The sequence below is a fragment of the Carcharhinus amblyrhynchos genome, chromosome 1 (assembly GCF_965287045.1).
Source record: "Carcharhinus amblyrhynchos chromosome 1, sCarAmb.v2.hapA, whole genome shotgun sequence".
In the NCBI taxonomy this organism is placed as follows: domain Eukaryota; kingdom Metazoa; phylum Chordata; class Chondrichthyes; order Carcharhiniformes; family Carcharhinidae; genus Carcharhinus; species Carcharhinus amblyrhynchos.
This window is the reverse complement of record NC_137324.1, coordinates 157,085,393-157,100,454: the sequence shown is the minus strand read 5'-3', so window position 1 is coordinate 157,100,454 and position 15,062 is coordinate 157,085,393. Positions and strand designations below refer to the sequence as shown.

Genomic DNA, 15,062 nt, shown 5'->3' with positions numbered 1-15,062 from the left:
TTATCTCCACAGTAGGAGATGAAGTACTGTAGCTGAAGTTTTTTTCCTCCTCCTCCTCAGGACAGGGATGTTAAAACTAATTGTGCAGCTTCCATTTCTACTATATCAGAGATCAACTAACTTGGCACAGAACAAAGACTGAACTCCTGGACCTTTTGGCTTGTGGAGCTCAATATCACACCCATGTGATTTATATATCCAGTAAATTAACAGCTGATAATCCACTTTTTTAACTGAAAAAAAAAAGATCATAGGATCAAAGTTACAGGAAGTGAAAAATAGTGAACAGACCAGTCAGTTATAAGCTTGGAGCATTTATTGCCACGGACAACCTACTGCTCTAATGTGAATTAATTTGGCAACGCAAAACTTCTACACTAGGTTTTGATGTTCAATATGTTGACAAATCCACAGAGGCCATTAATAATGGATACAGTGCTACAATGCTGTAGAAAGACTGAAATGTACATTAACTCTGAAATACTGTAACCCTTTCTCATTTTGAATTAAAGAAAGACAGACTTAAAGCTGAAGGGTGACCAACACAAGATTAGGTTTAAAATGAACAGGTATTTCATGTTTGAAAACAAATCATGCACAGTCAGAATCATTGAAATATTGACACATATATTACAGTTTTAAAATCAATTAGATCCATAATTTGTTCTTTTCCACATGTTTCTATCTTCATGGTAAAAATCCATTTATTCACAATTTACCACTTTTTTCTTTAAATGACCATTAGAAAACAAATTTTCTTCTTCTATATCAAGTTATTAACTTCATATATTGATCACAGCATAATTCATTTTGTCAAAACCAAAACATATTACAAATGTTCTCCCACCCCCGGCAACCAAAACAATTCTCACGCTCACCCAGACACTCTTATAAAATGCACACACTTTTCATTTAATACTGAGGATTCACACCACGCGAGGGATGTCTGTAAACTTTTGGAATAATTCCATTCTCTCATACTCGCACCCGTTAAGCTTTTATCCCCTGTCACGTTAGCAAAACTATGTAATTTTAGTAAGGCTGCAAACAGCAATTACAAAATGCAGAGCTTAACTAGTCAAGCTTTCAGGGAAAAAGCACTGTACTGAAAACAGAAGTTTAGATTGTGCTACTGTTCTTTAGAAAAAAATTGCTTGCATGTGGCCAAGATTATAGCTTTACACCTGAAGCAAGATTAAATGTTACTTGATTTGAAATAATGATGTTGTCACATGAACACAAGAATACTCTATTTGGATAATGTTTCAGTTGCTGGCTTTGATTAGTCAGTGGAGTGAAATGAACAGAAAATGGAAAAATGATATCTCACACTTTATCAACAAGGTCAGACCATTCACTGAGTTAAGCTACTGTACCTGAATGCCAGAGAGTGCAACATTATTGTCAATAGCTGTTTTTAATATATTGGTATTAAATACTACATAACTAGGGCCAGGGGAGAAATCATATGCAAGCTAACGCACTTGAACATTATTCAAAACATTTTTAACTCATCACTTAACTAGCAGTAGAAGACCTATAAATAACAGTACTTCATCCTAGTGATATGGATATGCAACTCAAAATGCTTTCTCCAGACACAAGCTAACTTTTGGAGAACAAACTTTTATCTGATTGTGCCAAATATTATTCACAATTTAAAGTGGACAGGGTACACAAAATTACAGAAGTGTCACTTAAACCCTATTGAAAATATTGAATGACGCCGTATTCATGATGAGATTAACTAAAAATTTAACAGCTTCTACTGATAGTATCTCAAGAAAGTTTAGAGGTGAACACCATAAATAGTGTATGTAGTTAGATTTGGCTCAAAACCCATCTTAATTTGAAACAGTGAAAATGGCCAAGGCTATCCAGCTGTCCATGAACCATTTTAGAAAACTGCACGCTTCACATAAGACTACCAAGTAGGACAAGCTACACTGCACAATTAGTAGGTTAGTAGTGCTTACTGCTACATAACAAACTTTCATATGTTAAAGGTAAATGTATATTTACTTGCTCAGGTGTCTTATGTATTTTGCAAAAGTTAATCCTTGACTAGTTTAAATACAAGTTGAATGATAATTCAAAGAACAGAGCATTTTAAAAGGTCCTGATCTGGCAGTTCCATGTAGCTTTAGTGCATAGCTTCTTCTGCTTTTGCTAGTTGCTTAAAGAGAAAGCTGCATAAATTTCATTTCCGCTGAACAGGTTGGAAGGCCTGCAGTTCAAGCTTGTACCAGTCAGGAGCTTCTGGGCCACCCTTGCCTGCAGAATAGTGATCGTATCCATAAGCCACGGTAAGCTCTTCATCCTCCTGTACCATCTGGATGGTGCGGATGCTTTTAATAGGTCCGAACCGAGGATGAATGAACCTTGACAGAAAAATTTACAATGATGTATACCAAGGCAGTTCCTTTTCTTAAAAAGTGGTTTAATTCAAGTATGTTGCACATTGAAGCAAGCAGTTCTCTTGGACAAATGAATTGGAAGGAAAGTACGAATAATTTGTTGCATTTCTTAGCATCAGAACAGTAGTATTAGTGCCAAATGCCAAGAAGACCTACACCCAATAAACATCAGCTAAATAGGCATTATGCAAGTGAAAATTAAGAAGTAGGTTTACTGAGGAGATTTAAAAATTGAGTTTTTTTAATACTACTGGTAGTACCATATATTAATTGTTCATTACCAAGACCTATTCTAAAAACATGAGAAAACACTATGGTTTCATTATTCATAGTAGGTGTCAAATCTGCTCTTAGTTCATTTTGTGCTCCTACAGTTTCTAGAGCTCAAGTATACCCACAGTTCAGTAAACAATAATTTGCCTTTTGAAGATGATTGAGGAGACAATACATTGATGCCTTACATCCTAAACAGAGGGAGAAGTTTACTGATTTTTGGTATGAGATTGATGGTGTGATTGCAATGTGTACTTGAAGATGTGAGCCAAAAGCCTCATCAAAATTGGAATTCATATGCAGCCCTCCAAGCAGGGCCTTAGAAATTTTAGCTATCTTGCAGCCCAAGCTTTTCTGAAGATGGGGAGGCAAGATGTGAAGCGGATGGGCCAAGACCAGCATTAATCCCGTGCAGCCAAGAGAGGAAGTCCTGTTCCTCCAAGAATTAAAATTTAAAAAGTTTTCTCCTACATTTTTTTGAAAGTGATCATTACAGTCCCTTTTGTGGGCCACTGCTTAGGCCATAAACCTCAAACAACTGGAGGAAGGATGTATGTTCTCATTGATGACACTTTCAATCAACAGGGCCCCTATTTGAGTAGTCAGGGCATCCAAACCTCATTTCAGGTGGATGCTTTACACAGCTAAAAGTCAGAGCCTTCTAATTTGCCAACCAAGACCCATTCAGGGGAGACCTTGCACAAAAGACAATGACCCAAAACTTTTCCCTCCAACATCAATTTTTCATCCAAAAAACAAGTACAAATTTCTCCTCAGAGTTTAAAATCTTAGCTGTGGTATTTGGCAAAAATGCACTTGTTGGAAGAACTGAAAAGAAACAGATAACATTTACACCACACCATCTCCAAATCCAACAAGAATGACATCTAACTAAGGTTCCCTGACTTTCAACAGCATTATCACAGCTGAGTCTCCCACAACAATGATTTGACTATAACCAAAGTTAAAGTTACAAATTTTGTTCCTTATCCTTTCTTCACCCTTCTATAGCTTTAGACATTACGGGAATACTTGTTGAGTTCTTTTGCAAAAATAGGCCCAGGCTAAAATCTATTCCAATCCAATGATTGTCTAGTTACTTAAAACTAAAGTAAATGATCACTCTTATATCATTACCTTCTCTCCTCAAAGCGATAACCCATTATAAAACCATGTACATGTAAATAAAGTTAAAGTTAGAGTATTGTTTGCAGTTGTAAAACAATAGCAACTACTTACGTGGCATAACTGCAATTGGGAGTAAAGGAGTGATTTGCTTTGTGCCCCAACGATGCACAGTAGTGTTTTGTACTGTTGTAAGGCTCAGGAACATCTAGCACAGTATCACCATCCAGTGATATAGTATTCCCATTGAGAGACCAGTCTCTAGAATCTACCTGGAAACACAAGTGATTTTCTATGAAACAATTGGACTTTTCTGCATTCTGTTTGACTGGTAAATTCTAACTTCATTAGAAACCTTGGGATGGTGCCTCTTACCTCTTCATGTGTCAGTCGCATTCCATTGTAGAAAGCCATGACTGTGTCAGGTTCTGCTGCTACTTTTGCAAACAAACCTTCCCCAGCATTAGGAATAAGAGACTCGGCAACATACACCCTAATTTAGGAGAAGAAAGAAACAAACAACATTTATGCATGTTCTTTGATAAAAATGTGCAATCTCTTCAATATACTAAAATTATAACTCAGCATTTGCTTTGTACAATGAAAAGAGGTAGTTGGTTAATCTTGACCAGTGGATAATATAAGCTTGCCTTTGCAACTTCATCTGAACCACACTTGGACAAACATGTTGCAATGATAACTTAAAGTTAAGCTCAGCTCAACTCATTTTAAAAACTTTAATTTTCTATTCTCGTCCTTTGGTGAAATACTTTTCAGCAAGATGGAGCGAAGATCCATCTCTCCTGGATTCAGTGGTCCAAAGCTATGCTTACCAATGGACTTCATGGAAACAATCCTTCTACATCAAAGTCCATAATATCCATTTTCCAGAGAGATAGGTTCAGGCCATTGGTCATCAGCTACATTCTCTTGCTTGGTGTTCTAAATTCTAGGTCTCATGTCATTATCAATTAAGTGCACATTTGAATGCCTTCCCAACTCTTTAATAATTGAAGTCACAAAGCTGTAGAATATCTATTAACAAAGAATCCATGACATCTCAATTTATTCCCTTTTAGTAACAAAGTGTTACTTCATGTTCATTTATTCATCACATGGGTTCAGTGTTGATTCTGGAATTAATGGGTAGGTTTTTGTCTTTTACTGCCAGGCCATTTAAGCAGCACTTGAGAAACCAGGAGCATTTCTTCCTCCCTGCATGATACTCCTTTCTGCATTCTGCCTAACGCCCAGATGGTGAAGAAAAATATCAACCTATACACTTTTCTAAGCAATAGTCAGCTCATGAAGATTAATTAAATGAAGCATTCGAGACTCTTCGGAATGCACTCAGGAATCCATAAATTTAGATCCCCTTTTGACAATTCTCTTGTTTCAAGCAAAGTAGAGAATACCAATGCAGTAAATTGTTATAATTTGCAAACATGCTAGGGGGCAGCACAATGACAAGCACCACTGCCTCACAGCGCCAGCGGGTTCAATTCCTGGCTCGGGTCATTGCCTGTGCAGAGACTGCATGTTCTCCCCGTGTCTGCATGGGTTTGCTCCGGTTTCCTCCCACAGTCCGAAAGATGTGCTGATTAAGTGGATTGGCCTTGCTAAATTCTCCCTCAGTGTAGCCGAACAGTTGCTGACTAGGGGATTTTCTCAGTAACTTAATTGCAGAATCCCCCACAGTGCAGACGGACGCTATTCAACCCATCGAGCCTGCACCAACAACAATCATACCCAGGCCCTATTAGTGTCACAAGTAGGCGCCACACTCTGGCACCTGTCTGGGTCACGGAGGGAGAATTTAGCATAACTAATGCACCTAACCAGCATATCTTTCGGACAGTGGGAACAACCTGGAGCACCTGGAGGAAACCCAAGCAAGGAGAAGGAGAACTTGCAAACTTCACAGACAGCGACTCAAGGCCGGAATTGAACCCGGGTCTCTGGCTTTGTGGGGCAGCAGTGCTAATTACTGTGCCACTGACATCTCATCCCCACAAAAATCAAGAAAAAGACATCTATCCCAAAATTGGAGCTGGCCTTTTTGTTTTGAAAGAACAGGGCATTTGGGGGAGGGGGGGGTGCGACTGCCCGAAACAGACATTAGGCCTTTCAGGACAGCCCTGAGCAAAAGAAATGTTGGGCTTGATCTGCTCAGGTTTTCCAGGCATGTACTCATTCTGCTCAGAGGCTAGCAACAATAAGACGAGCTTTGGTTTAAATCTGACACGGAGTCAGGAGCAGGAATGCTTCAGAGCAATTACTGTGCACGTGAACAATTTGGGATCAGCCCACTTTCTGTTCTGTTTCCTCCGTGCTTAGCTTTGGACTGCTGCTAGAGGGAGACCAGTGGCCTGATCTTTATTAAATGAATGAGCTGTCTGTGATGGTGCAACAGTTACCAGTAACTTACTCAGACAAAGTTGATCAGGCCCAATTCTGGGCCAACCTTGCGGTTCCTTGCCCTTCAGGTTGGGATGCACGCTCCCATTTCAAGCTCAAAGATGGGCCTAAAGCACTTCCCTTCCCTCGCTGTTTTTAAATCTTATGAATACAGTATACTTCTATTTTCACAATCCGAGCAATTATTTCGTACCAACAGTACCATCACTCACGAGGAGGCAAAACATGATTTTTTTTACAATCAATAATTAACATTTAAAAATAAAAACTGGTTTATGAAGGGAAGAAATTTGAATAACCTCTCATTTTCATAAGGATCAGGAAGGAGACAATCTGTAGAAATGCAAAAAGAGGTGGACTTGTCGAAGGTGTAAACTGGACCTGTTGTAGAGAAAGAAGGATATTAAATATCAACAGTTGATCAGATTTGCAGGCAACATTGCTTAAATTGTCCACACATATCTTTCAAAAACAATTCCGTTTTAATGAAGATCTTGACTAAATGCCATTTAACCTACCTCCAGAAGTCGATAATTCCAAAATTTTCATGGTTGGCCCCCCAACTTTCACTGTCTGTAAACTTAACCTCATTTAAAACTCTGTTGCCCATTTCCTAATTCATATAAGTTCTGTTCACCATTATCCTTTTCCTTGCTGACTCCCATTGGATCCCAGTTCAGCAAAGCCTCAATTTTGGGTTTTCAAATCTCTCCCCAACTCTTGCAACCTCCTCCAGTACAATAATTCTCAGCTATCAGCGTTCCACTGATCTCACTTGGTCCACTATTTGCAGCAAAGCCTTCAATTGCCTGAGTCTCAAGGTTCCTTCTCTCAATTTACCTTCCTTTAAGACAGTCCTTAAAACCTATACCTTAGAAAGATCAAGTATTTGGTCGTCTGACCTTATATGGCTCAATGTCAGTTTGTTTTAGGAGACTTGCAGCCAGATGCGAAACTATGTAGCAAACTAGTCACTGCCTGCCACTTCAAAAAAGAACCAATAATTCCAACTCTGTTTCCTGTCTACTATCAATCTATGCCAATATATCATCCTCAATCCAATGCACTTTAATTTTACACACTACCCTCTTAAGTGGGTCTTTGTCAAAAGCTTTCTGAACATCCAAATACACCACATCCACTTGTTCACCCTAATCTATTCTACTAGTTACATCTTCAAAAACTTCAGTACGTTTTGCAAACATGATTTCCCTTTCATAAATCAATGTTTGTTTTGTCTAATCCTGTTAATATTTTCTAAATGTTCTGTTACCTTATAGATTCTAGCATTTTCCCTACTACTGACGTTAGGTGAACCAGACTATAATTCTGTTTTCTCCTTCCCTCTTTTTTTAAAAAAATAGCAGGTTATATTTCCCACCCCACAATGTGCTGAGAATGTTTCAGAATCTAGTCAATTTTGGAAGATGAAAAATCAACACGTCCACTATTTCCATGGCTATCTCCTTTAGAACCCTGGGGTATAGATTATCAGGCCCTGGAGATTTATTGCTTCTCAGTCCCATCAATTTCTCCAGCACTATTTTCTAGCGATATTAATTTCATCCACTTCCTTCTTCTGACTAGACCAGGCTTGTTCCAAGTATGGCACAGGGGCCAAATGCCTGCAAAGCCCACCTTGTGCCACCAGTTTTCAAAATGCTGGTCAAAGAGTTTCAATGGAAGAATCTTCTTGGAGCTGCTCCTCCAATCATGGTACAATCTCCTGCTTTTGCTTCTGATAGCTGGGCTAGTGAGCCTATCAGCAGCAAATGGGGGAGAGAAACATTCTTTGATTGGAGGAGTAGAGAACACCGGCATTGGCAAGTGTACTGAGGGCTGCCAGGCCAAGGGAAGCAAAGCAATGGCAAGGATACTACCCAAGGAGCTAAGTAAATCTGACCTGAAGCCCAGGGAAGGCAAAATTTTGCCAGGCCTCAGGAGGGCAAAGTTTGGTGGGCCCCAGGAAGAGAAGGCGCCATGACTGAGCAAGTGGCTGAGTGAGTCTTATGCCACGTCTCAGGTTTCTTCCTCACTCTTATCACCGCACACACATGCAACCACTCACTGACCCTCTCACATGTTGGTTATTTTTATTTTTAAAAACTCTTTATTGCTGTGACATTGCTGTACTATTGCTGCCTTCCTTTAAAGTTCTACTTCAGTTTATTCTTGTGCCAATGCCAATCCAAAATTTAAATTTGCTCACTGGTCCATTAACTGTGGAAAAATATGCAAATGTAGCTCCCTGAGAAAAAGACTGGGCAATCCTGCATTTGACCTCTTTAGCACTTTGGGGAAGTTGTGATTTCCTCCTGAAGACACAAGTAGTTGTTTAAATGCTCTGCCATTTCCTTGTTCTCTATTGTAAATTCTTCAGTTTAAGAGTGTAAGAGTCTTCACTAAACTTTTTTTTCTACATACTTCTAGAAGCTTTTACAGTCCACTTTTATGTTACTTGCAAGTTTACTCTCATACTCTTATTTTCCCCTTTTAATCTTTGTCCACTTTTGCTGGATACCGAACATAGCCTCAGATTTGCTACTTTATCTGGCAACTTTATAGGACTCCTCTTTGCATTTAATACTATTCTTAATTTATTTTGTAAGCTATGGTTGCGCTAGAAAGCAATGTACACCTGTTGCAATGCACACATTTGTTCCTTATTACTCATTGTTTATCCACCATCATGGATGAATGAAGTTCCCAAATCTATCTTAGCCAACTCATGACTCATACTTTCACAGTTTCTTTCGTTAGATGCTTTTTTGGAGAGTCAGTGCAGACCCAATGGGTCAAATGGCCTCCTTCTGCACTGTAGACATTCTATAGAAACTCTGCAAAGCCATTAAATCCTTCCTAAAACATGGTCACTGGAATTGAACATAATGCTCCAACTGATGTCGGACCTCAGCACAGCGGTTAGCACTGCTGCCTCACAACGCCAGGGATCTAGGTTCAATTCCGGCCTTGGATCACTGTCTGTGTGGAGTTTGCACATTCTCCCCGTGCGCTCCGGTTTCCTCCCACAGTCCAAAGATGGGTGGGTTAGTTTTACTGGACATGCTAAGTTATAGGGTCAGGCTGATTAGCAGGGTAAATATGAGGGGTTGCAGGAATAGGGCCTGTGTGGAATTGTGGTCAGTGCAGACCCGATGGGCCAAGTGGCTTCCTTCTGCATTGTAGAGATTGTAAGATTCTATTTAGCATTACTTCCTTTTGTACATTATGGATCTAATTATAAAGGCTAGGATCCTATGTGCCTTTTTTCAAAAAAGCCTTCTCGACTTGTCCTGCACTCTTCAAAGATTTGTATATCTACAGAATGGTTTGGATTTTGTGGTCAGTGATGAAGTGATGTTGCTCAGCACTCAGCTTGAAGAAAGCTTCCCACAAAGATCTGGTAATCTCCAGATTTCCCTTTCCCCAGTGTTTGTTTGAATTTGGCTCCCAAGTCAAGGTCCCATGTGTCCAGACAAGTCGTGTCATCAAGCAGGGTAAGCAGCCAATCACATTGAAGGAGACTATCCTTCGGTTTTAATTAAAAATTTAGAGTTCAAAATAAATGCCCGGGACATACACATGGGTTTAAGATAGAAACCGAGATGTGATCAAACTTTTAAAACATCAGTTTACAAATATGGAATTGATGATGAAATTTTAATATTCTGTAAATATAAAATTAGTTTTTCAGGACCAGGGAGATTTCTCGGCAATTATGAACTTTTGTACAACATTGAAAACCCAGTTATACCTCAGTCAACAATATGTAACATTTTCAAGATTGTTACACTGATGTTAATCGTATAAAACAGGAAGTTTTAACTGTACAGTTTCAACTGTAAACCGCAGGGTCTTCAACAGTGCACTCTATATAGCAAAGCATAACACTGACTGTAACTTCTGGATTTCTGCATTTAACTGCACATATGCAGACTCCAGGGCCGGGATTTTTCCAGCCACACTCGCCCCAAGACCGGGAAATCCCACTCAACATCAACGGACCTTTGAATGTTCCGTGTCCCACCTGTTACAATTCCCCTGGTGGGTGGGATGGTAAAATTCCACCCCAGAAGTTGCTTTCAGTTTCAGCAGAACACTGACGGTGAACAATGACTGTTTCACCATCATTCTCCCCGCCAAGCATCCTCATTGTGCAGGGGTTAGCTTATACCATGATATCATTACTGGGCAAGGAAAGAAGATAGGTTCCAAAAACTAACTCAGCCTATATGGGGATTGAGTCCAGGATAGTCAATATTCTGCACCAACCTCTAGTCATTTAGCCAACTGTGCTAACGGATCCTTTTCCATCTAATATAGAAGGGAATTTGAATCAAATTTTTTTCATGGATTATCTAAGTCTAATAGTGTGGAGAAGAGACAGGTACACTTTACAACCTTTTTTGAACCGGGATGTAAACCAGCCCAGCAATTACAGACCAAAATCAGTTTAACTTTGATCAGGGGTGGTAAGCTACTACAAACAATTATTCAGAGTAGAGTTAATAGTCACATGGATGCAGGGAAGGTAGTATTTAACTAACTTGGCAGAGATTTTGCAGAGGTAACAACAGGTCAATTATGGTATTACTGTTGAAGCATTTAAATATAGTGCTGCGCACAACAGACTGGAGAAAGGTTACGGCTCATGGAATAAAAGGGACAGTAGGAACATTGATACCCAACTGGCTGAGTAAATGAAACACAGTAATGGTCAGGTTGGAAGAAGCTTGTAATGGAGTTCCCCAAGGGTAGGTATTGAGGCCCTTGCTTTTCCTCATATTAATGATCAAGATCTTGGTGTGCAGGGACAATCTCAAAGTTTGCAGATGATACAAACCTTGGAAGCATTGTAAACTGAGAAGAGGACAATATGGAACTTCAAAAGTTTGGTGGAGTGGATAGCCGGCAGATGAAGTTCTGTGCAGAGAAGTGAGAGGCAATTCATTTAGGTTAAAAGAACATGAAGAGGTAGTATAAAATAAGAGGTGCAAGAGCTGTATATGTGCATAAGTTATTAAAGTTGGCAGGACAGGTGGAGAGCAATTAATAAAGCATACCTTATCCTAGGCTTTATTAATAGGGACATAAGATTGCAAGAGCAAAGAGATTATGCTGAATTTGTAGAGGATACTTATTAGGCCTCAATTAGAGTGTTGCATACAGTTCTGGGTGCACACTTTAGGATTGATGTGAATGCATTGGAGAGTTTAGAAGAGGTTTGCAAGAATGGTTAACTTCAGTTATGAGGATAGATTGTTCTCCATGGAGAGGAGAAAGCCAAGAGGAGATTTGATGAAAATGTTCAAAATCACGAGGGGGCTGGACAGGGTAGTTAAGGAGAAACTGTTTCCCCTCCTAAAAGGATTGAGAACAAAGTGGGGACAGATTTAAAGCAGTAAGAAACAAATGTGATGTGAGAAAAACTTCTTCACACAAGTGTTTTGGGTCTGGAATGCACTGCCTTGAAGTGTGGTGCAGGCAGATTCCATTGAGGTATTCAAGAGGGCATTGTTTCTATTTCAATAATCATCCAATGTGCAGAGTTACAGAGGAAAGGCAAGAGAGTGGCACAAAGTCATAATGTTCATTTGGAAAGCCAGTGCAAACACAATGAGTTGTACAGTCTCCTTCTGAACTATAACAATTCTGTGATAAGGGTTTTTTTAAAAAAAAAACAAACTCAAAGGGCTTTGTTACAGACTCCTAATTCTTAAATTTGAAGTCAACCTCTTCCTTTGTGTTGGGCTCTCTTTTTGGTCTTACCTATAGTAGAGTTACTTGTCCACCATGATTGCCACAACCTGAGCAATTGCATTAACGGGCAGGTTAGAGAAACCTCTTGGGAGGATGTACGCAAGTGACAAGGTGACAACTAGCGTTTGCTTTGAGCGAAAAGTTCAAGATAAGTGTGGATTCACCGCGAAGTGTACTGGAAACTGAAAACCCAAAGTGCACATAGATGGCTTAGGGTTAGAATCATTCCCTTGTGGGTGTAAGCAGGAGTAGAGCTTGGCCAGCCCATATGGAATCACATTGCTCACTTCCACAGTAGGAGGGGTCCTAAACAGTGTCTGTTCCACTAGCAGAGTGGTCAGTTCCAATTGGAATCCTATCGTCAGAGACTGAATCAATACGGGAAGCAAAAATACTTAAAATTAGCAGCTTGGAATTTGAGTACTCCAAGACTTGATCAATAAGTAGTCTTGAAAGAGAGAAACATCTGTGTCAGTAGAGAATAAGACAGTTAATTAAGGAAAAAGTAGCCGTGTGTTGTTTTTCTACACCTACTAAATGCATCATGTAATTAACTTTGCAGTCTTACGAGAGCCCACAACTTAAAATTATCACAGAAATAGCTTAATAGATCCTTGCACATGTCTATGCTTCGCATGAGCTCCCTCTCATCCCTCTTCATCTAACTTTATCAACATATCTTTCTTCCTCATATGCATATCTAGTTTTCCCTTGATAATATCCATGCTATTCACCTCATCGGCTCCACATTCTTACCACCGCGGGTAAATAGATTTCTTCTCAATTCCCTTTTGGATTTATTAATGGCTATCTCATGTGGAAATATCTTCTCTGCATCTACCCGATCAAGTCCTTCCTTAACCTTGAAGAGCTCTGTCTGGCCATTCCTCAATCTTCTCTTTTCTACAGGAGAGCGCTCCGGTTCAACCTTGCTGATGGGTATTATTTTTAAATCTGGCATCATTCTCGTAAATCTTTCTTGAACTTGCTCTACTATCTCTATATCCTTTTTGGGGTATATCAGTTGTTCACAGTACTCCCAAGTGTGATCTAACCACGATTCCAGATATACTTAACTTATCTGCTTTTCAGTTCTATTAATCTATAAAAGTAACCCGAGTACTTTCGTTGTTTTAAATTGCCTTATTAATCTGCCTCATTACTTTTAGATTTCTCACTTTGATCCTGTCCAATGATAATGTGGTCTCTTTATTTTTCATAACAAAAATGTACCCTTCACATTTATCTATATTGAAGTTAATTTGCCAATTAAATGGCCATTTTTCATGTTTATTAATATCTTCCAGTATTTTGTCACAGTTCTCTTCTGTGTCAATTATACCCACTAATTTGATATCAGCAGCTCATTTTGAAACTTTACTTCTAATCCCAGACCTCTAATTGTTTAGATGAATGATGAGCAGCAACAGTCTCAGCATCAATCCCTGTGGAATGTACACCTTGTCAATTGTTACTAACTAGGTCTCTTATCCTCTACTATTGGTTTTCTGTTTAACATACAGCCTGCTATCCATTCTGCTACTTCTCCCCTGACTCGACGTGATCTGACTTTCATCAGGGTTTACCGTGCAATATTTTTTCAAAGACTGTTTCCTCCAAGATCCAAATACATTACGTCACAGAATGGTTACGGCACAGGAGGGCATTTAGCCCACAATGTCAGCACTGGCTCTTCAAATGAGCATTATGACTTTGTGCCATTCCCCTGCCCACAAAACCCTCTCGACTGCTTTGATTGAATTACCTCTACCCAGCCTATTATTTCAATATTTTTCAAATAATTTAGAAGTCGGATAGGTGAAACATGATCTTCCCCTTTTGGAATCTATACTAACTATTCTTATATTTTCAGTTTCTAGACGTTCATCTATCACATATTTCATGAGATTCCATTGTCTTTCTTAGACAGCTAACGTGTCTATGTTTCTCTGGACTTACTGTATTGATGATGTGGATATGCCGGCGTTGGACTGGGATAAACACAGTAAATGTCTGACAACACCAGGTTTAAGTCCAACCGATTTATTTGATAGTAAATTCACTAGCTTTCGAGGTTACCCTCACCTGACGAAGAGGGTAACCTCGAAAGCTAGTGAATTTACTATCAAATAAATCAGTTGGACTTAAACCTGGTGTTGTCAGACTTTTTACTGTGCTTACTGTATTGTCAGGACTGACGTATATAGCAATCACTTCAGCTGTCCACCGGCCCTCTGACACTGTTCACTTTCCTAATGAATTTTCTATCAGTTGTAATAGTGCCTCCAGTATCTCTTTTCAAAATATGTGCTGATACAATCCATTTGACCCGGGGGTTTAATCAGTTCATCAATTATTTCCCCCCGCCTCTCTTTCTATCTTAAATGCCTTTACAGCCTTTTCTATCTTCTAATGTCATGTCCAGTGTTAGTTATTTTATCTCTGTATTCAGGGAAACTGTCTTATTATTTCTGCAATAAAAGCAAAATACTGCAGATGCTGAAAAATCTGAACTAAAAACAGAAAATGCTGGATGAAGTCAGAAGATCTGGTTGCATCTGTGGAGACAGAACAAGAGTTAATGTTCTGGATCTAAATGACCCTTCTGCAGAACCACTGGAGCATCTGTAGACAGATCTAAATGATCTGTCCACAGATTCTACGAAATGTTAACTCTTACTTGCCACAGATGCTGCCAGACCTGCTGAGTTTTTCCAGCATTTTCTGTTAACTTTTCTGGCAATTCAGTGTTATTACCAGTTTAGTTAATCACAAGCATTTTAGTGGCCCTATCGCTATTCTCACCTTTCTTTTGATGTTTGAGTATGTGTAGAATATTTTACTATTTCTTTTTATCATTCCTCCTTACCGTCCTAATTTCCTAGTGTTAATTGACAAGCACGGTAAGAAGTCTCACAACACCAGGTTAAAGTCCAACAGGTTTATTTGGCAGCGCTCGCTTTCGGAGTCTCAGACTCCATCAGGTGAGGACTGTTCTCAAACAGACCACATACAGACACAAACTCAATTTACAAGGTAACGGTTGGAATGCGAGTCTTTACAAGTAAT

The 15,062-nt window shown here is 39.3% G+C and overlaps 1 protein-coding gene across 1 annotated transcript in view; it reads right to left on the bottom strand.

The window, feature by feature from the left end:
* Positions 1 to 294: 294 nt before the first annotated feature.
* setd7 (SET domain containing 7, histone lysine methyltransferase) overlaps positions 295 to 15,062 on the bottom strand; it is a 31,628-nt gene continuing 16,860 nt past the window's right edge. Inside the window, exons 5-8 of the mRNA XM_080194265.1 lie at positions 6,533 to 6,614; positions 4,191 to 4,308; positions 3,930 to 4,087; positions 295 to 2,381 (exon numbers count right to left, since the gene is read on the bottom strand). Of these exons, the coding sequence (XP_080050391.1) occupies positions 2,201 to 2,381; positions 3,930 to 4,087; positions 4,191 to 4,308; positions 6,533 to 6,614 (539 nt within the window). The 3' untranslated portion in view covers positions 295 to 2,200. The remainder of the gene's footprint in view (positions 2,382 to 3,929; positions 4,088 to 4,190; positions 4,309 to 6,532; positions 6,615 to 15,062) is intronic.